At 40.1% G+C, this 21364-nt stretch overlaps 1 protein-coding gene across 1 annotated transcript in view; it reads left to right on the top strand.

Annotated features, from left to right (window-relative positions):
- The first annotated feature begins 345 nt into the window (after nucleotides 1-345).
- LOC145895977 (uncharacterized) overlaps nucleotides 346-21364 on the top strand; it is a 47412-nt gene continuing 26393 nt past the window's right edge. The window contains exons 1-6 of the mRNA XM_082984744.1: nucleotides 346-415; nucleotides 2759-2882; nucleotides 4057-4130; nucleotides 4239-4377; nucleotides 15264-15605; nucleotides 15885-16058. Coding sequence (XP_082840870.1) covers nucleotides 346-415; nucleotides 2759-2882; nucleotides 4057-4130; nucleotides 4239-4377; nucleotides 15264-15605; nucleotides 15885-16058 — 923 coding nt within the window. The remainder of the gene's footprint in view (nucleotides 416-2758; nucleotides 2883-4056; nucleotides 4131-4238; nucleotides 4378-15263; nucleotides 15606-15884; nucleotides 16059-21364) is intronic.

Below are 21364 nucleotides of genomic sequence, written 5' to 3'. Positions count from 1 at the left end.
TTCACAAGCAACGATTCCCAAGAACTTAACACTGCCCTCATGCGAGTGAATGATGCTAATTCCTGGATGATTTTTATGGATGTTCTTGAGGATTACAATTACGCAGGGCTATTTGATATTTCTGGACATTTGGGGTTCGTTTTTATTCGCGCAAATTTTTTTTTCTAGCGAAATTTTATCGCCACAAAATTGTTTGTGTGTAGATATTACAGCAGCAGCAGTGTTTGCATCAGCAAACTATATGTAACAACCAACAACAAGGCATGGGGATATTCAATCGCTATTATTACTCCTAACTTCCTGGCCTTCATGTTCGTGTCAATTACGTATATTTGGATTTACAAGATGACAACTGCCAGTGCCAGGAAAGTGAACGAGAGACCAAGGGATGGAAGGGCTGCAAAACAAAACAAAGGTAAGCACATTCCTATTTGCAGACATATTATTCCATTAATGCTGTTTGTTTCTGCAGAAATGCAAAAGAAAATCCTCCGACTGATAATTACCGATTTTCTCTGCTGGGTTCCAATTTCCATCATGGCATTTGTAAACTTCAGTGGAGTCCCTATGCCTCCAGTGATGTACGCTGTGTCAGCAATTATCCTGCTCCCCATCAACAGCTATCTAAATCCCCTCATCCACTCCAACGCACCGAAACTGCTTTATGATAGAGTCCGGGATGACCTACGTGCCGTTTTCAGACGTCAACCACAGGAAGAGCAACAGGAGGATGTGGTTGTGGTTGCTAACCGAGAAAACTTACATGTGATTGAAGCAGAAACCGCTCTGTAAATAAACCTTTCATTCAATTTGTGAAAATGTGTTTTTTCCTGGCATAAAATGGATAGAACCGAATATTTTTTTGACGTCACGCGTACCTTCCATGTGTGGAATACTATTTAGTTTGTGATGGCAATATAATTACAACATAAAATTGATATATCAAGTTACAACGTTTGATTTAAAAATCTCACAAGAAGGACAAAGTAACATCTTTGACGTCAGACCCAAACAAAAGAACAAAAATACGTGGATTTTGGTTGGTGTACGCACTCCGTTTGCTTAGTTTTGCTTATTGGTTGTATTTTGTGGGTCTTTATTTCATGTACCAAAGTATGAGGCCACGTGATGGGTTGATCGGACGTCACACGTCATCCAACACATGGACACTCTTATCATGTGTGAGTGTTGGAAAGCTTGGCATCAACTTGGGTAGAATCACTTTGGACATTACAATGATGCGGTGATTCCCCTTGCTTCCAGTGACTTCCTTACTACATTTGTGTCTGGATCAACGTTTGTTTGTAAATATGATGTTATGATGTTGGAAACATTCCATGTAATCAACTCATGGAATACAAACTATCGACAAATGAAAATATAATCTTCTTCCTTCAAATATCACCAAAAAAAGTTTAAAACACTCCCCTCAAAACCCCCTCTCACACGCCTTGTACATAAACCTCGCCCTTTGTATTTTGTGTATCATAGATAATTACATTTTCCTGCAAACAATATGTCGTAAAATTCTTGGCAGGACAAACTCTCTGTGTAAATCGCATCATAATTCACATACTATCGTTAAAATTGCATCAAAGTTTTTTTTCAACTTGTTCGTTCGCGGCTAATTCAAACTTTCACCAAAATTAAATCGTTTTGTTGAATGTTTGCAGAAGAGAAGCCAAGCTCGTGAATTTCCCGAAAGTCAAATATCTTTATTTACTTTCAAACCATATCTGTCCCTGAATATTTTATTTACCTCCCACTCAACAACATGACGCAGGCCACGTTTCAACTCGCTGTTCGACTCTTCGTATACCAACATTGAGCTGCATTGCTATCTCTATTTATGCGATGGTAACGTGTTAATGCAGCTCACCAAGGTCTGTTATAGACCGCAGAAGAGGGAGGGTTTGACTGCCGTAAAGTTGTTTGTTCACTGAGGGTTATAAATTGTCTACAATTGCACGACACATTGACGAAAGCAGTTTCCAAGTTACTGCAAGCAGAGGGTCGCCAACAGGTTTGCTTTGGCAGCGGCTTCATTTGCGTGATGTGAAATTACGTATTTCGTGGAAGTCATGCAGTGAATGGAACCAATGTTGTTGATTAATGATAATAGGAAGTAAGAGGAAGACGGAAGTCGCGTGTCGTGCGTTCTATGCTCGTTTGGTCGCTTGTGGGTCCGTTTTTATGGTTGTCACACATTAAAACAGATGAATGAAGATATTGTCATGCTGGACATTACTAGTTGCGATTGCAGTGGAGACCAAATAACCAATAAATTGTTTGCCATACCCGAAAGTGCGATTGGGCACTGATAAAAATATAAGGGTCAACGAGTCAGGAATCCAACATTAAATATGCCAGACAACGTTGCTTGAGATCGCGTATTGTCGTTGGGATTTATGCTCGGTAATGGGATTGTACGAAACAAACACTGAGAAATTTAACACGCGAAGAACAACATTAGTACAGAAATATGTCGCTTTCACGCGACCAACCTCGTGATGACGGAAATATTTGAATGTCGAGCAGGAATTCAGTTGTTGTTGAAGAGGGAGACCGAGTGTTGGAATAAAAATCTGCGGGAAAACAGAGCTGAGACTCCGGCTAGGTTAAATTTAAATTTGGACCCGGCAAGGTTAATTTAATTAAGCGTTTTCCGAAAAGGTACAACTACATACAGCAGATGAGATGACAAGGCATTAGGATGACGTTTACCTTACCTGGATTTAACGAACTTACGTGGGTACAGGAAGTTATCCATTAAACAAAGGAACTTCCACTAATTATGTAAGAGTTAAGATCGGTATGATAATAAACCTACACAATGCAGACGTCAGAGATTTTGGCTACCGACAGGCCAAGACAACCCAAAGGTAATTCTGCTATGTGGGAAGTCTTGGAGTTGATAAACTGTGGGTGAAAATCATCAGAAAACGCAAAGATAGTAGAAAGGTTGCTTAAACCAGTGCATTGTACTTCACCAGCGTACGGTGATATATTGATGCTTCCATAGGGAATCAACAAATATTTGCAAAATTACAATATTTAATTTATTACTATGATTTCTTGGCCCTTTCCACTTTTGCAGGCATTTGATGTTTAGAATTTGAAGAGTATTTCTTGAATCACTTACATAACTCAAAATATTTTATGTTGTGAAAGTCTTTGGTTGATCTGAGAGAGAGTGGATTTAAGACGGATCAGGGCAGGGTCCGACAGACTTAAAATGGGAGCAAGGTTTGTGAGCTATTTAAATTCTCTTCATGTTAAAAAACTGCAACATTTTTGTCGAAAAAAAAACAATAAATATGCATAATTTTTACGCGAGATAATAATGAACAAAAATATCTTCTCGCGTCTAACTTAGCGCAAACATATTTTGCCGTTACTTCTGTACAGAGTCGCATCATGGTTGGGACAAGCATTTTGATTAGGGTTTCGTCTAGACTGGAGCTAAGTTAAACGCGTACAACCTTTGAATCAAAGTAAATGTTTAATGAGACTTTTCTCACGCTTCGCCAGTCGCATTGTGAGCGCGACACGAAATTTTAGTCCGTCAATATCGCGCAAAAATTATTTTAGAATACTACGGTCGCTTACAATATTTTCCGGGCCTCTAAAGCCCTGGAAACCCGACAGATTGGCTGGAGTAAGCTAAGCGTGGTTTAAAGTATTTGTATCAGACATATGGTTGAACCAGTGTTGTGATTAAAACTTTTGTTTTGCCAAAAATAACAAAAAAACCATTCAATGTAAGTTTCATCAAAAAATATGAATGGTTCCATGAGCTGTCGAGATTTGGCGAAAACTACTGAATATTTATTCTAAGCGTTTGAGCAACAAGCGGATGAGAATAGAAAGAAAAACGAAAAAGTGACGACAGTTTACATAAAAGCCATTTTGGAGGTTACCAGTTAACTTAAATAACCTTGCAGTGTTCCTTGGACATAAAGTTTGTATAACTCCACTAAAATCCATGATGGCGTCATTTCCCTGAATTAGAGAAATATATCATTACAAGATATAAACTCTTTGTGTTTTTATCAGGTATTGGTTGAAGGTGGTTGGAATCCTGCTCTCTTTCATCACAATTGCTTCAGCAAAGTATAAACGTAGCGATCGTAAGTATTTTGTTACAAATCATAAACTCTCAATTAATTTAATATATTGGTTAGTTTTGCGGATTTTGATGGATTTCAAATCGATTTACGTTCATGTGTTTTGTGCAGCGTTCACTTGCGATGATGGGTGGGAGGTGTTGGCTGAGTGGTTTTGTGATGGTATTTACACCGATTGCAGGGACGGAAGTGATGAGAAACCGGCCAACTTTTCCACTTATCCTGAAAACCTCACCAGTCCTTACATGAGGTGAAAGCACTTAAATATGTTCCCTACATTCGTTGTATTAGTGTTGACCAACCAATAGACGATGTTATCAGGGGTTTCACTTTACTTGAAATAACCAATTTTGAACAGTTTATATTAAAGTCGGGTCAAATAAGACAGTTTCAAAACCCCATGCGTTCAGAAGTGTTTTTAATATTTCAAGGGAATTATTGATTGCGAAACACTCACACGCAACAATATTGTTGTTGAGGTAAGAAGTGGCCAGTGGGTGGCGCAAAGAGTGAATCTAAGATTAGCAAAGGTTTATATCAGTGGTGGCCAACACGTCGATCGCATCACAGTTTGCGTTGACTTTACAAAATTTTAAATAAACGTAATCGTCATCAACGTCCGGAATCTTTTTCCATGGTTTTTTTGTATAAAGGCATTCTATAGGTAGCGTCTTGTCCAGCATCTCATTTCAAAATGTATAGCAACGGTTGCTTTCTCACGTGATTTGATCTCGTTACTAGTTTCTACGCATTAGCAGTGTTTTCATGTGATTTTATTGGTCAGCTTTAAATGTGTCGCCTTAGAGAAGTCCTTCATTCTTTTGTGTAAGAGTGCGTCTTTTGTTAACTGTTCGCTGACCGTTAGTCCTTCTTTTCACAACAATTCGTTCGCTTTGTTTCTCTCCGGTTTAAAATAATGTGACTTTCCGTGTGCGTTTAGCTTTAGCAGAAGCCAAGGCAGGGCCTACTGTGCTCTCCTCAGTTCATGAATTAACTTAGTTTGGCGTTGGTATAATTGCGTTTGTTGGTTTCGTATCCAAAATTGTTCATGGTAAATAAATATTGGTGTGGAGTTTGCATCGAGAGTTAATTGAGTCAGGTTAGGAAAACACAACAATTAGAACTCACGTGCGATCTTATGTCAAATGCATTAATCGAATAGGATTCCCCATCGATCATAAATAATATTGTAGGACCCAACTCGAGGCTTATACATTTGGCATATAGGTCGCAACTTTCTCTTTTTGGCGTCCCGAGTGAGGAGCTTCAAGGCATCAAATTCTCTTTTGGTGCCCACGAGCGATCTTTTGCGTTTTTGCAGAAGTTTTGTTGTTTTTTTGTCAGTCAGAGTTTAAGGTTTGGTCAAAATCAGGTTTGGACAGTTTGTTTTTCTTTTGATTTAATGTGTCGACTTATTTAAGATAAATGCCAAACTGCTCTTAGCATGTTTTGTGACATGTGAAACGTTTATTGTTAATAAGCATACGCCTGACTGTAGTGGCCATGTCGATATTATTTTTATTGAGTTTATAATGTTTAGAATACCGTCTGCACAAAAAAAGGTGACAGGTGAAAAGTGTTGTTTAGATTTAATTAAATCATGTACGAAACGTTAGTTAATTTCTTAAACGGATGTGACTGATGGCAATTTAGGGTTGATTGTGGAAATTGGTCATAGCTTTGTCGGCTCAGAAGTCCTCACGGAGGCATGACGTCAGTAAAAGGGCCTGACACGTTGTTTTCATTGGCGCTGACGAGGTCGCCGTCGGTTTGCGAATTTGGTTGCTTTTGTCCCTTTTTAGGAGAAACCCTCGTGCTAGTTTAGGGTTGTTATGTCTATTTGAAGCAAGAGATTACTAATTAACCACTCTCATGTATGATTTTTTGGCTATTTGATAGTTGACATGAGATAAATGCAAGTCTAAACCAGCACTTTTGCGTTTGAAATAGAGGTTAAAATTGATTCACAACAACCTGCGTGAGATTTGTCATAACTTTGTCAGTAACACCATGTTTTGTTGTGTATTGAAAATTTTGTTGTTGAATTTTTTCATTTGAATTTTGTGATGATTGTGGCAGATTGATTGCTGTGATGGTTGAAATGATTTTTCATTGTGGTGAATGTGATTAATTTTGTTGAAATTGTGTTGAATTGTGGTAGTTTCATTTGTTGAGGAAAGGTGTGGTGATATTGTGGAAATACTTAGTGTCATAACAATTTGTACATAACGTAGAAACAAGTAGATACAGTTCCATTGTGCCGTTGTCGTCGTAGATCGCAAATGGTCCGATAGTAGGGATGACAGTTATACGGTGATGCGCCATGGATGTCCGATTCCAAATATGGCAAGATCATGCTTCGGTTGACATTTCCCGATAGATGATGAATTAATGAGAAATAAAGCGCCTTTGGATGTTTCCATGATACAGGGCGACGCCAGTCTTGAAGGATGGCGGATTAATAAAATGACCTCCATATACGTGACAATAATTGGCAACAAAAAATTCAAGGAGGGTCATGCGGCCGTTAAGTAATAGTGTACCCAGAAATAAATCGCGCGTCTAGGCATATAATGTCTTTCCTGGCCAGGCTTGTTGTGTGCATGTAATGCAATGTCATGTAATGTGCATGAAATCCATTGTTTTGTGATGTGCATGTAAAGTTATGTTTTGAAATGAGCATGTTCTGTTAAGTATGTTATGTCTAATGTTTTTGTTTGGTTTGTGTTTGCATGTATAATAAAGAAAATGCTTGGCGACATTTTCGATCCAACAAAGACATCCCAACACACATGTGGTGTGCTACGACTAAAAAAGGCACCATTTCAAAAGGGGGAAATAAGCCAGTTGAAAAGATTGTTTTCAAATTGAGCATTGTTACCAAACACTTGGCACGTTGTTACGTAACATGTGGCAATGTTACCACACATGTGGTATTATTCGGCAATACAAAGAAGCAACATTCTGTGCCTTTAATTTTATTTTCCTCAGTAAAAAATTTTTGCGCAGAACGAAAGTTAAAATATTTGTGATATTGTAGGTGGTATAAATACGTTACAATCATAATGCATTTACTTCTACAACTCTGTGTTAAGGAATTGACAATTATATCGCACGAAAAGTGTATACCCACTTACAACAGGCACGTATTTAATGATATTCTGATTTACTTTCTTATAAATTCAGTACCTGGCGCACGTACCGACGTAAAAGCTTTTGTTTGTGAAATGCGTACTTTATTTCTTCGGTAATCCAACACAACTACGCAAACTACCTTAAATGCGACGCCGCAGAAACCCACATAGGTTTTCTGCCCAACTCGAACTCAATCAGCAAACATGGTTCTGCGAAAATATACAGGAAACTTCACCAAAAATTCGACCACCTTTTAAATATTCCGTCGCATGTGAGTCGATTATTCAGAGGCTCGATTATTTTCGCTGGCAAGTTGGCCACCTCTCCATACCAAGAAGAAAGTCTAATTGTGGCCGGGGTATCCTGGACAACTGTCTAGGAAACTTTCGTTTCAGGTTAAAATCTTTCAGTCTTCTTTAATTAGACATATATATTTCGCTTCGTTAAAAGCATCATCAGTGTCTTTAAAAGCAAATTAAGAATTAGGTTCGAATAAAATAAAGTAAAGGCTCTCCACTACCTCCCAACACGCCCTTTACACAACTAAAAACCTGCCACATACATCGGGTGGAAGCGTTGAGAAACCACGGAAAAGATAAGGACACAGGAAAAAAATAAAATAAAAACACGGTGATGAAAAAACACTTTTTGTTCACATTGCTTGAAGCACATACTGTTTCTTTGTTTGTTTCTTTATCTTTCCCGTGTTTGGATAGGCGTGAAATAGTGGTGTAAAGATTTCAAGGGTGGTTGTGCAGAAGTGACAGTGAGGGTTTGATTCAAAGGTCGAGTAATTTAACTATTGGCATTCCAAGGTTGTATTTAATGAGGGAAAGTTGGGGTGTTGTGGGGATTTCCAGTATGCGGGGTTTGTAATATTGTTTTGAAGGAGAGAGAAGTGAGAGGTCAACAAAGAGGGGGATGTTGACCGCGTCGTAACAACCAATCCCTACAGAGGCACAGATTTCAAGAGGATGGGACCGGAAGTCCTAAATGCACACACGTGTGTACGAAGTAGGCACCAAGTAGGCTTGGCCCAAGTATGGCCCTGTCAACGCAAGTTTGCTTTGTCTTCGATGCATTTTGTACAACGTTGCTTCGCACGCCTAACTGGTGCGGCCATTTCCTTTCTGACAATTATTTTTGTTGCAAGGCTGTGCCTGGCATTCTATGCTCTATCGATTGCCACGTAAACTGCTTATGTGAAAAGGATTGAAATTAACATTACCTGCTTTGTGTCTTCATATTGGCATTTGGTAAGAATAAAATTGTGCATACAATTGGAAGATTAATTAGTTTGAAACCAGAAGAAAGGAAATTGCCAAATTTAAGCCCCAATGCTCGGGCCTTTTGAAGGTCAAGGACTCTATAGTGAGGTTCACCTATTGCGGCATAAGTTGCAAAGTCATTTAGTATTATTGCCTCATACAGTTACACACAACCTTATCTCCGGGCATTAGATTATAACATGTGCCACATGTTCAACTAATCGATAAACACTGGCAGTTTGTGTTGTTACAATGGGATGGGTTTCATCCGGTGCCCTGTCGTCACATTGGCAAACACTGGAACCACTGGAGTTGTGGCGATATCTTTTTTTACCACACCGGGATTTGAACCCAGGTTGGGATACGAGTCGGGCGTCTGTCGTTTGGACGAGCGAAGCTGCGCCCGCCTCTGAGGTCTTAACCTTATCTACGGTTTGAGTGGTTTTGCACCTGCGTCTGCTGCCGCATTTGCTGCTGTTTTTCGTTCATTGACATTTATTGAAGCTTGGAAAGTCTTTCTTCTCACAAAATCACACTTTTTCGATCCTCAATTTTTTTTTACTAAAACGCAGGTGCTCAGGAATAACGTTTTGGGCGAGTACTGCTGATGCTTGCTGTTATGATGTTAATTGTTTATTTCATACATGAGGCTTTAAGTCACTGTAACTAAAGAACAACTGCAAAACACATAGATCGAAAGAAAACAGTACATACGCCTGGACAAGAACAAAAACCCCACTAACAGAACATAAGGTTCACAGGCTTCGCAGCCAAGGCATAACAGAACACGTGCGCGGCAGCACACGGTCAATCACTCACACAAGCGCAGAGCGCGCAAGGCTCAGGGCAACTTGCGTACCGCCGTTGGCACTTGCCTATTAAGACAAGTCCTGTCTTAATTTCACAACATTCTCCCCAGCTATAAATTGTTGCCATACCGCGGAGGTGGAACACCAAAATTGGAACGTGAAGAACGACGAAGAACTGGTTCTAGTGGCAAATTACTCGCGCGGTCATTATGAACAATATCGTCATTCACAGCTGGTTCACTGTTGGCCTCAGTGTCGAGCCCAACATTATCACCCGATTCATCCACATCAGACGATAAATTATGGTTTGATTCATCCGCAGGTGGACAAGGTGATAAATCACGCACTGACACATTATCCTCTCGCCCGTCAGAAAAACGGATTCTTGCGTACATGGGGTTAACATCTTTTAGTTCCACCTGTTCAACCAAATCATCGTTCTTATGAGAACGCAAAAATTTTCGGAGAAAAGCGTAATTGGAATCTCGTAGCCAAGATGGCAGTGATTTCCCATTCGGTGAGCGATGGGAAAAGGCGAAAAATAACTCATGGGGCGTGGAATTGGTAGCGGTGCACAACAACGAACGAATTGACCGGAGTGCATTGGGCAATACTAATTCCCATTGAGTAACTGGCATGTTGTTGGAATGCAAACATAGACGAACTGCTTTCCATATAATGCCATTAAATCGTTCAACTTGCGAATTACCAAGCGGATGATAAGGGGTTGAATGGCTGGACGCAATGCCACGTTGGAGCAAATAATCTTTTAACTCAGAAGATATGAAGGATCTACCGTGGTCCGAATGAACGTAACTGGGCAAACCACACAGAGAATAATGTTTCGAAACATTTTACAACAGTGGTTGATGACATCTTCGCACAAGGAAAAACAAATGGAAAACGCGGGTACTCATCTATGATCGTGAGCATATACACATTTTTTGTTGATGATGGCAACGGGCCTTTAAAATCAACAGATATCCTTTCCCACGGGTGTGTTGCCTTAATTAATGTAGCATCAGAAGGTGAATAGAACTTAGGCTTTAGTTCTGCACAAACTTTACACGAAGTGCAAGCTCGTCTGACATCACTCGTGGAGAAAGGCAAATTTTTAGACCGTACGAAATACAATAAACGTGTTACACCAGAGTGGCATAATCCAGCATGTATATCCATAAGCGACAATGGGAAAATAGAACAAGTTGCTCGAGTAAACGTGTCCGGGCCAATATTGTCTTTTCCAGGTCGGTATCGTATTTCATATGAATAAGAAGCAAGCTCCAATCTCCAGCATTGAATTTTGCTGTTCTTGATTTTGGATCGACGACGATTGTCCATCATGAACGAAACTGAACGTTGATCTGTAATAATAACAAAGGGAGCTCGGGCCAACAAATGACCCCACTTTCTCAAAGCCTCTATTATAGAAGTTGCTTCCTTTCGACTGCCGGGAAAAACCGTTCACTTCCTTGGAGAACACGAGACCAGAATGCAACCGGTCGTCCCCCTTGGTTAAGTGTGGCGGAGATAGCAACATCGGATGCGTCGCATTCAACCACGAAAGTCTGATGCTCATCGATGGCTGTCAATGCCGCACGTTCGATATCCATTTTCAACTTTTCAAAATCTTGAACAGACGCATAATCCAGAGGAAAAGTCTTGACTTGTCTCAGCCGATGAACTTTATTTGCGAAGTCTTTAATCCACTTGGAATAATACGCAAACAATCCAAGTACACGCTGCAAGGATCGTTTGTTTGATGGTGGCATGAGAGAGCGGAGTGGATCCAATCGATCAGCATCAGGCGCAATGGTACCATTTCCAACAGTGTATCCAAGAATATTGATTTTAGTTGCGTTGGAAACAGTTTTAGCCTCATTTAGTGTGAAGTAACGCGATGCTATGGCACTCAAAAATGCTTTTACATTGCGATCATGTTCTTCCTTTGTAATCCCAGCCACAGTCACGTTATCCAGATAAGGATATGTATCTTTTAGATTGCAGTCTTGAACAAGATTGTCCGTAACTCGTTGAAAAGCAGGGACACCATTAGTTACTCCAAACGGAATTCTGTTAAATTCCCATAACTTTACATCACCTTCGAAAGCCGTGTAGGGTTTGTCTTTCTCGCAAATTGGAACCTGATGATAGGCAGACTTGAGGTCAAACGTGGAAAACCAGAAGTATTTCGCAAGGTTGTTAACAATGTCATCAATCCGGGGTAACGGATTTTACTGCTATCGGGTGGCAGTTTTTGCTCAAGTTAGCAAATAGTGATGGAAAACGTGCTTCGGCAGCCGATATTCCACACACATCACTTTTGTCAATTCTTAAGTTTGGGAGATCACCATTAAAAGTGAAAACAAGCTGCTTATGCCTCATTTGAAAATCTTGTCCCAAAAGTAAATCGCAGCACAAGTCCTGAAAAACACCAAGCGTAGTTTGAGGATAGATTCGTTCATCAAGTTTAATATAAGCCACACATCGTCCAACTACTGTTCCTTGTAGACAAGGCGCCGCCATTGACACCTTTTCGATCATTGGCTGAACCTTCAGTTTCAGTGGCTTAGTCGTTTGTTCATTGATGTACGAACCAGAACTACCAGTATCAATCAGTGTTGACAACTTATATTCTCGAATATGGGCATTTACTGTTGCCGGACTTAAGGCTGTCTACAGATTGTTGCAGATGTATCGGATACTGACTTACACATCTTCGCAAAGTCACCCCGTTTTCTGCATTTGTAACATATCGTATTTCGCGCTGGACAGTCACGGCGGTCATGAGCAGAGTACCCACAAAACGAACACGGGGTTTTGCGCACAGCGCGATATGTGGAGGCTGTTGGTGTCGCGGTGGTCTCTTTTAAATCCTCTTCGTCTTGCAATTTTGAAGCTGTGGAAACTATGCCATTTGCCTCGTAGGCTATAGAATTCTTTTGTGCAACGTCATAAGCCGACGCCTGCACGAACGCAGTTTCTAAGCTCAGCTCTATATTTTCTAGGAGGCGCTGTCGTATAGAATTGGACAGTATTCCGCTAATAAATGCGTCTCTAACATATTCTTGTCGATAAACCTCAGCGGTCACCGACTTAAACTTGCAGTCTTTGCTGAGATTACGAGGTTTTTGCAAAAACTCGTCCAGAGATTGAGGATAATGTGTCAGTGTGTGATTTATCACCTTGTCCACCTGCGGATGAATCGAACCATAATTTATCGTCTGATGTGGATGAATCGGGTGGTAATGTTGGGCTCGACACTGAGGCCAACAGTGAACCAGCTGTGAATGACGATATTGTTCATAATAACCGCGCGAGTAATTTGCCACTAGAACCAGTTCTTCGTCGTTCTTCACGTTCCAATTTTGATGTTCCACCTCCGCGCTATGGCAACAATTTATAGCTGGGGAGAATGTTGCGAAATTAAGACAATACTTGTCTTAATAGGCATGTGCCAATGGCGGTACGCAAGTTGCCCTGAGCCTTGCGCGCTCTACGCTTGTGTGAGTGATTGACTGTGTACTGCCGCGCACGTGTTGTATTATGCCTTGGCTGCGAAGCCTGTGAACCTTTTTGCACCCGATTAGTGTACTTTACTGCAAGGCAAACGTAAACGAATATTGCCTAGATAGTAAAGAATATTTAGAGGAACTTCACAAGTGGAAGATGGAAAATGCTCAACACCTCTCCAAGAAAATGCGACACCAGGAACTGTGTATTGTAGCAAGTGATGTAAAATCATTATATCCCAATCTTCCCAGATCCATTATACGCCAGGCTTTGAAGGCGGCTTTGAATGGTCACTCAACATTCACCGCGCGGGCAAGAAACACTATCATTGAATTGACAATGTTTTGCATTGTCAACGCCTTACTGAGGAATGCAGATTCATTTTATTGCCAAAAAGAAGGTATTGTCACAGGTGACAATAACTCAGTATCGGTGGCTAACATTGCTGTTCACTTCATTGTTTGCAAAGCTGCCACAGCAATAAACAAGTCGTACATATTTAAGTTTATTGATGATATAATATGGTTGTGGCTTGGGGTTAAAACCACCAATGCTATACGACATAAGTTGGTGGAATGCTTTGGTAACGCAGGCTTGGAACTAACTTTCCGCCAAGCCACAACGGCAAAGTCATGCACTGGTGTTGAATTTCTTGATGTGTGCCACATTATCGACCCCATGTCACAGATGGGCTTCAAAACCACCAATCACACTAAGCCCACAGCACTTGACCGTTGCTTTCTTAATGGGCGTTCTCACCACCCAATCCATGTGTTTAAATCAATTGTGTTTTCCGAAGCCATACGGATGCGGCGCTTAAACGAGAATGAAAGCGACTACAAAAAGGCCCTATTGTGGCTGAAAGATAAAGCTGCAAAATCCAACTTCCAAGTGAGGATGACTTGCGATGTGTTGGCAACAGCGAGCACTTGGAAGACAAGATTTTTCCACAACAAGTCGGTAGACTCGCTTCCAAGGCACAAACTCATCTGGGCAACAGCATTCCCGAATATACTGCGGCTTTCTGCAGGCAAATGCTTCTATCGTTAATCGGAGAGGACCAACGATGTTCAAGAAACTATGCCACTACAAGCAGCTTGCCCACCACACCAAGTCTCTGGACACTGGCCAGGCGGCCCCTTGTGGCCACTGTGCGCTGTGTGGGCACCATGGTAACCACGAGCCCATGGTGCCAACGACTACCTTCCTGTGTACTCCCAAAGGCACAATAATGTTGCGTCAGAGATTGACATGTCGCGACTATGGAATATATGTGGCCTCGTGCAAAACATGCGGAGCCCAGTATGTTGGGCAGACAAAAAACAAGTTTTCCACTCGCTGGAATGCCCACAGGTCCACTTGGTACCAGTTCGAGTGCTCGCTAGATAGCGATGCAACGGCGCTAGGTAACCATTACCTGCGCAAGCATAGTGAAACCTTCCAGCAAAGACCCACATTGCCAAGTTGCTACGACGTGATGTTCGTGCAAAAACCACCTGCAGGAGGTTTGGATCTATATGAGGACTTATGGTTGCACAGAATACGGGCACAGATCAATGTGCAAACCATGGTAACGCCATCGTGTCAATAGCTTGGTTCACATTTTCCCGCCCGCAGGTTTATGTTTGCATTGCAACGGGTTGATGTTTTTGTGTTGTTTGTCGTTAGCCTGTTTTTATCAATTTTATCAATCACCGAGTCTTATCGGTCACACCTGTTCACCCACAGGCCTACATGCCTGCAGTTCGCGACATCCATTCCCTTTCACATTTTTTTCTGTTATTTCATTCAGTTGCTTCTGTCTGTTCGTGTGCTTACTCGGTGTCAGCGCCAGTGGTTTTAATAGTGCAGGAGTACAGGCGGGTTTAAACCCAGCAGTTATTGCTTGAAAACCGCATATTTTTATACCTTTATTTAATTTTTTATTCATTTTTAACTTTTGTAAAAAAAGCTTTTGCGTCAGGTACTTAAATTTTTCCTTTCTCTTTTTTCCTCTTTGGCAGTTGGAGAAACTGATGATGCTTTTTTAGGCGAAATATATTTTTCTCACAAAAAAAACATCTGAGCTGTCCTTAGATTGCTTTATGAAATTTAATATATCATTATATCGATACGGTGAGCGACCGACAGCCTGCCAGGGACCTCTGGTTTTGAATTGATTTAGTATTCATTCATAAATAACAATTTTCTTTCTATTAGGTATTTTTCAGAAGAAGTTACGCAAAATTATTGTAAAGTCGTAGGTTGTGTATTGTTATTCACACATCTGCATACACAATCATGCTTGAATAGTTTGCATTAAGCTGGTTTATTTAAAACCAAACCTAATGTATACAGATTGTCAGTCATTTGCAAGAACAATATGTCGCGAAACTATTGTTATATGACGTAATACATTACTTTTGTTACAGTTGCGACAACAAGTTTAGCTTCCTCGATTCAAAGAAAGTATGCGCCCTAAGAGTGAAGGAGTTTTGCAAAGGAATAATCCAATGTGTTGGAAAAACGCTGTGTGACATCTGCCCCTCCCAATTCCAGTGTCCGAATTCAGCTTGTTGGAAACGTTCGACCGTTTGTGATGGCGATCCTTGCAATGACTGTCCAGCTTTCCAACACTGGAATAATGGACATGGATTCAAATGTGTTCGGAATGGCAGGAATTGCAATCTTCCGCAGATGTTTCTATGGGACGGTATTGCCGATTGTGACGATAAATCTGATTTGTGTTACACCTCGGAGAATGGAGATGTCAGGTATTTTGTTTTTGATTGTTTTTTTTTTCTTGCATATTGCATGCCAGCACTGCCCCAGACTCCCCTCTTCCTCTGTGCTCTTGTTCTTACTATATTCGGCGTCACATTTCCTATTGCAGTGAAAATGAAAAAAAAACTGAAACTTTTGCAAAGATGAATATAGTTTGAGTCAAATGAGCTTTGTTGTTTTTATTAATGGTCATAAATATTAATAAAGAACAGCGATAACTTCTTGCTTGTGGTAAAATATTGCATCCATAAACAAATATGTTATTGCAGAGATATTCGTAATTCTTCATCTATGAACGAACGATTGTGTTTCCAATGTACAAACGACCCCATGATTATCTCAAGGTCAAGTGTTTGTGATGACGTCATAGATTGCCCTGATATGAGTGATGAATGCGGTTGTAATGAGAAATTCCATAAGCAGTGCAGCAACAACAAGAAAGGGTATTTGAGTAGTTTTGAAAAGACCTTTTATTTCGTTAATGCAAATACACTATTCATTTTATTTAGATCAACACCACGTTGTGATTGTTTCGACATTAATGGAGTCTGTTACAACACATTGGATCAAACCAACATTTCCTGTAACTCAAAAAATGAAATCTGCGACAAGCTTGCACATTGTCTGGGGAATTCCCCCATGTGAGTACCTCTGCCCCTCCCACTTCCAGTGTCCGAATTCAGCATGTTGGAAACGTTCGACTGTTTGTGATGGCGATCCTTGCAATGACTGCCCAGCTTTCCAACACCGGAATGTTGGACATGGATTCAAATGTGTTCGGAATGGCAGGAATTGCAATCTTCCGCAGATGTTTCTATGGGACGGCATTGCGGATTGTGATGATAAATCTGATTTGTGTTACACCTCGGAGAATGGAGATGTCAGGTATTTGTGAACTGTTGTGGTTGGTTAAAAATTCCTACAGATTAAGATCAGACAGAATGGACTTGTGTCATTTGCAGAGACATTCGAAGTTCTCAGACATTTAATCATCGTTCATGTTTCCAATGTACAAATGACCCCATGATCATCTCAAGGTCAAGTGTGTGTGATGACGTCATCGACTGTCCCGATAAAAGTGACGAATGTTTTTGTCAAAGTGGAAAAACCAAAGATTGTGGCAAGTTTCATTAGTAAGTTATAAAGCATTAGTTTATTCTTTGGATTGAAACCACTGACATCCAATGCGTCACCAGAAATCTATGACTTGCAATAGTGTAAGGTGTGTTAAGTGTCTGTAAATACTACGTGACTTGTTTTCATTGTCATGACTCATAAACTAATGCAGGTGTTAAGGATGTGTTTCGCCGTTGCAGGAAAATACCCATTCCTTTAATGTCGATTACGTTTTTGACCTTGTTTACAAAGTGTAGCATTTTAGTCGAAAAAGACTTTTGCAAGTCAGCACATATCTGGGCACTACAAGCCACCAACCTTTGGGACGCAAATTGTTTCAATAATGGACGACCAAGCATAGGAAATTGCATAATACCAAGTTTACAGTTTTAGTTGTTGGTTTAAAATAGTTTCAATTTGTTTTTCTGTTCTTCAGCTACCATGTTTTGAAAACCAATTAAGATACAGCGAATGTTTGGTATTGTTTATATTTCTTGACATACTATTGATGTTATGACAAAATGTTGTAACAAATCCAGTGAGGCATTTTTGCTTCAGTGGAGTGCAGCAGGTGTTTGAAGATTAAACTATCATCTGCATTCAATTAAGTTTTTAATCATTAAATAAACGCGAAACATTCAAATATTTTTAGTGTTGATGAGGAAGTGAAGAACGACTGCTCAACAACAACAACCAACTACATACAGGGGGAGTGGCGGTGTCAAGTAAGTGAGAATACATAACTTATTGTTTTGTCGGAAATAAGTGGTTTAGATGTTTACGTACATTTGTAGATTCTTACCAACACAATGTACTTACTCACTTGCTGGACAAACTCCAGTTTAAACAAACGTTTGCAACAATGTTTACGCAGTCGAACGTAATTATTACACGAACTTACAAAGATTTCGACTTATTTCGCCAAACGTGAATATTTGTTACCTCAATGGTTTGGTTTCTGTAGTTTTCCAAACTACTGTGGAACAAACCAACACTCAGAGACATGAAGCGAGTTACAACCAATGTTGTGGTTTTGCAATTCACCTGTTTCAAAGCGAACTAATCAACGAGGCACAACGGAAAGATTTTTTAATACGATGCTTCATTCTTATATGATCAAAGAACGTCACATTGAGCAGAAGTTTACTGTCGGTAACTTACGTCACACTACGCAACTACATGAATACCTGTGTCTCGAAGGTGTTTGTGTTAGATACGGCAATGTCGCAGTATCGAGACCATCCACTTATTCCAATTCAAAACGTCCCTGTCTGTGGCGCCTTCGCGACCACTTCAAACACTAAGACGTTGTTATACACCGGTGGACAACATTCAGTGACATCATACACAATACCCACACTACACCTACTTCGTTGCTACAAAACACAGGGTCCAAGTAATTCCTCCAAAGCGCGTTGCATTCGGCTGCTCTATGGTGGATATAACTTCAGCCGCATCTCACTTTGCCATTATCTTCACGGACGATGTACGAACCCGGTGGCTCATGAGGTTGAGCCTCTTCGTAATACCGAACTTAACCGTCGTAGCCGACAAAGATCCCCGTAATGTTGTTACGGATTCGTTTGAATACTTTTATCGCGAGTTATAAGCTCTTAGATATTTTCAATCAGATTCCTTATCATCATGGAAGATTGTTCGCTCTCTTTGACACATTGCACATCTTTTAACTGTTTATAATGTACTTAAATCTCAAAAGCTCGGAGTTTGGAATTCCATCCCATTGTTTAAAACCAACTATGGGATGTGGTGGCGAGTAAAACTAGCTTCGCATGCAAGATTGCTCATTGTGAAACATTGAAAAAAATAATTGAAATTTTTATATTGCAAAAATTGAAACAAGACTACGATTATACCTGATAATAATTATTTACAGAATCCTATTACTTTACTAAAGAAATACCTCCAAGGTTGCTAAAAGTTTCTTGTGCAAAGTTGACATGCGTGGAATTTATGTGGTATTTGGGTTGCACTGAACCACACAACACGGCATGTAGTACTGATTTGTGATAACTACATTTTTAACAATTGCCACAAAAATAACAGCAGACTTTTGTTGGTACTCAAAGTACTGCGACCACGGCGGATAGAATATTATAAAATGCGAACAAAGCTACGAAGTGTTTGGAAAACGAATCGCGTAAAAATTCAATTTCGTCGTCACATTCCACACGTTTAAGAGTAAATCCTCGCTTTCGTCACAAATCGTATTCGTTCGTCAAGCTTATTTTGCTATTTTCTTTGTTTTTTACCTGGTTGATGTAAAAACTTTAACAAAACTTAAAAAAATAAACATCTTGTAATGCATGACAATCACATAGTGATCACATTCCCAGGTATAAAAGTCTCGAACAAGTTTGCTGTCATGACGTCTGTTGCTGTCGATGTGTCGTTGGACGTTTGGAGGTGTCCCACATGGGCGCTGCTACCTGACAAATTGAGTTTATAAGCAACAAGTTTACGGTCACTGATCTGACGCCACCGGATTTACAGATTTTGTGGTAGAGAAATCTGTTTGAAAACTCACTATGAAACCGAATGTAACAGCCACGAAATCCCGACAAGCCTTAGAATTACTGATAAAAGATTCGTTTATAATAATTAGAAAATATTCCTTCCAGCATTGCAACAAAATGTTCGCACAAAAACATACCAGGAACCACGTGATGTGTATTATATAGGATCTGTTGATGGGGAGGAGTTTCGACAACAAATTACTGTTCGATGGGAGGCGGGATTGTGGGAGAAGGATCTACAAACCTGTCACAGATCAACGATTCGACCACGATGAAGATCCTCAACTTTGCAAACATCGGAAACACTGCGACACAAAAGACGGACTTCTCAATATTCCTATGTCCAAAGTATGCGACGGTTTCATCGATTGCAAGGATGAAAGTGACGAATATCCAGAACAAAACTGCACAAAGGAAGGAAGATTCTACTGTCCAACGTTAAATGGAGCCAAAGTAAAGTTATTTCTTGTCAACAAAACCACAAAAAATTCAAGACACCCTAATTGCAAGAGTTAGAGTAAAATCACTTCAAAGCTTTATTTTAACTACAAAAAGAAAGTAGGTTTCGATGTCTGTTGTTCAGTATTGTTTCATAATGCCCTATGTTTCTGTGACAGATTTCTATAAACGAATCGGTTGTTTGTGACCTAACAGTTAACTGCGATGATCAAAGTGACGAAATAAACTGCACAAAGGACGGAAGGTTTTATTGCGAAAATAAAGATCCATTGTTCGTTAAGAAGGAGAAGGTAAACACATGTCAACAATATTTAAAGTTTTGTGTCCTGTGGCAAAGATGTTTTGATTCCGTGCATGTTACTATTGTGACCGAAATTAATTCAGTTATCTCGAATTCGGACTAAACTTATTGGGAGGGCGGGTATGGAAGTTTTAGGATCGATTTTGAAAGACATTTTCTCCGTTTTTTAGCGCTTAATTACCCAACCCCAACCATGGTAAACGCTAAGTTCACCCTGCACTAACGACTCAACGTCAAAACAAAAGTTGGGAGCCAAACTACAGAGGCGGATACTTTCATAAATAAATAAAATGACGTTAATATGAATGAAACTTTAGAAGCGCCCAATGTTAAAAGGACGAATACCAAAGAATAAAGTGCGACCCACTGCACAAATCATGTTCTTTACACTTCACCACACAAGCACATCTCAACGTTTGCCACCAGACAAGAACTGTCAGTTTACCAAATATTTTTTATTTTTGTCGCCAGCTTTCTGGCCAATTAGCGCGTCACACGCCTTCCAAGTACACAAAACTACACATGCATTTTACAGTACACATTTTTTGCCCAATTTCCATAGTTCCGTTGTTCACCAATTACATACAAAACAGTAATTTCGCATTGTGCTGTTTACAGACGCCAATATGACCAACTTAACTACAAAGTTTTCTTTAATTTACTCCACATAGAAATTCAATGGAGTCGGCGACTGCTCTGATTGGTCAGACGAGTGCCCAACAAATACAAAAGTGATCAACGAAAACATATTTTCATCACGATACGAGTTGATTGCAAACCCATTTCTACGAGCCATTGTGTGGATAATGGGGGTGCTCGCCATTGTCGGAAATTTGGTAAATTAAACTAAGTTTGAGTATAAATAGACTGGCCCATATTGCTGTTAACACTGTCATGTTAAAGACGTTTCGACAAAAACTTTTGTCATCATCAGTCAGCATTATGAGAAAACCCGTGAGTTGTGTTCCTAAGTTTGTGGGCAACCATTACGGTAAACTAACAAAGAAAAGGCTCAGAAAAAAACTAAGTTTGTTTTGTCTTTGTTGCACAATAGGAACACGTGTTATATTCCTTTAATTTGTTTTGAGGTTGTCATGGTAATGGAAGGCAAAACGTTGGCGACGACAGAATCACAATCTGCTGCATTTCGCACAAACCATCTGCTCGTTTTAAATCTATCCGTTTCCGATCTACTCATGGGAGTTTATCTGATCATGCTGGGAGCCGCTGGTGTCAGATACTCCGGAAATTATTGTGCCAATGACCTTATTTGGAGATCAAGCGGAAGTTGCACCACAATGGGGGTATTGGTTTTGCTTTCAAGCGAAACATCGGTGTT

Source organism: Ascidia mentula, chromosome 3 (assembly GCF_947561715.1).
Source record: "Ascidia mentula chromosome 3, kaAscMent1.1, whole genome shotgun sequence".
In the NCBI taxonomy this organism is placed as follows: Eukaryota; Metazoa; Chordata; class Ascidiacea; order Phlebobranchia; family Ascidiidae; genus Ascidia; species Ascidia mentula.
The sequence above is the reverse complement of the archived record's forward strand: the minus strand, read 5'-3'. Positions and strand labels throughout refer to the sequence as shown.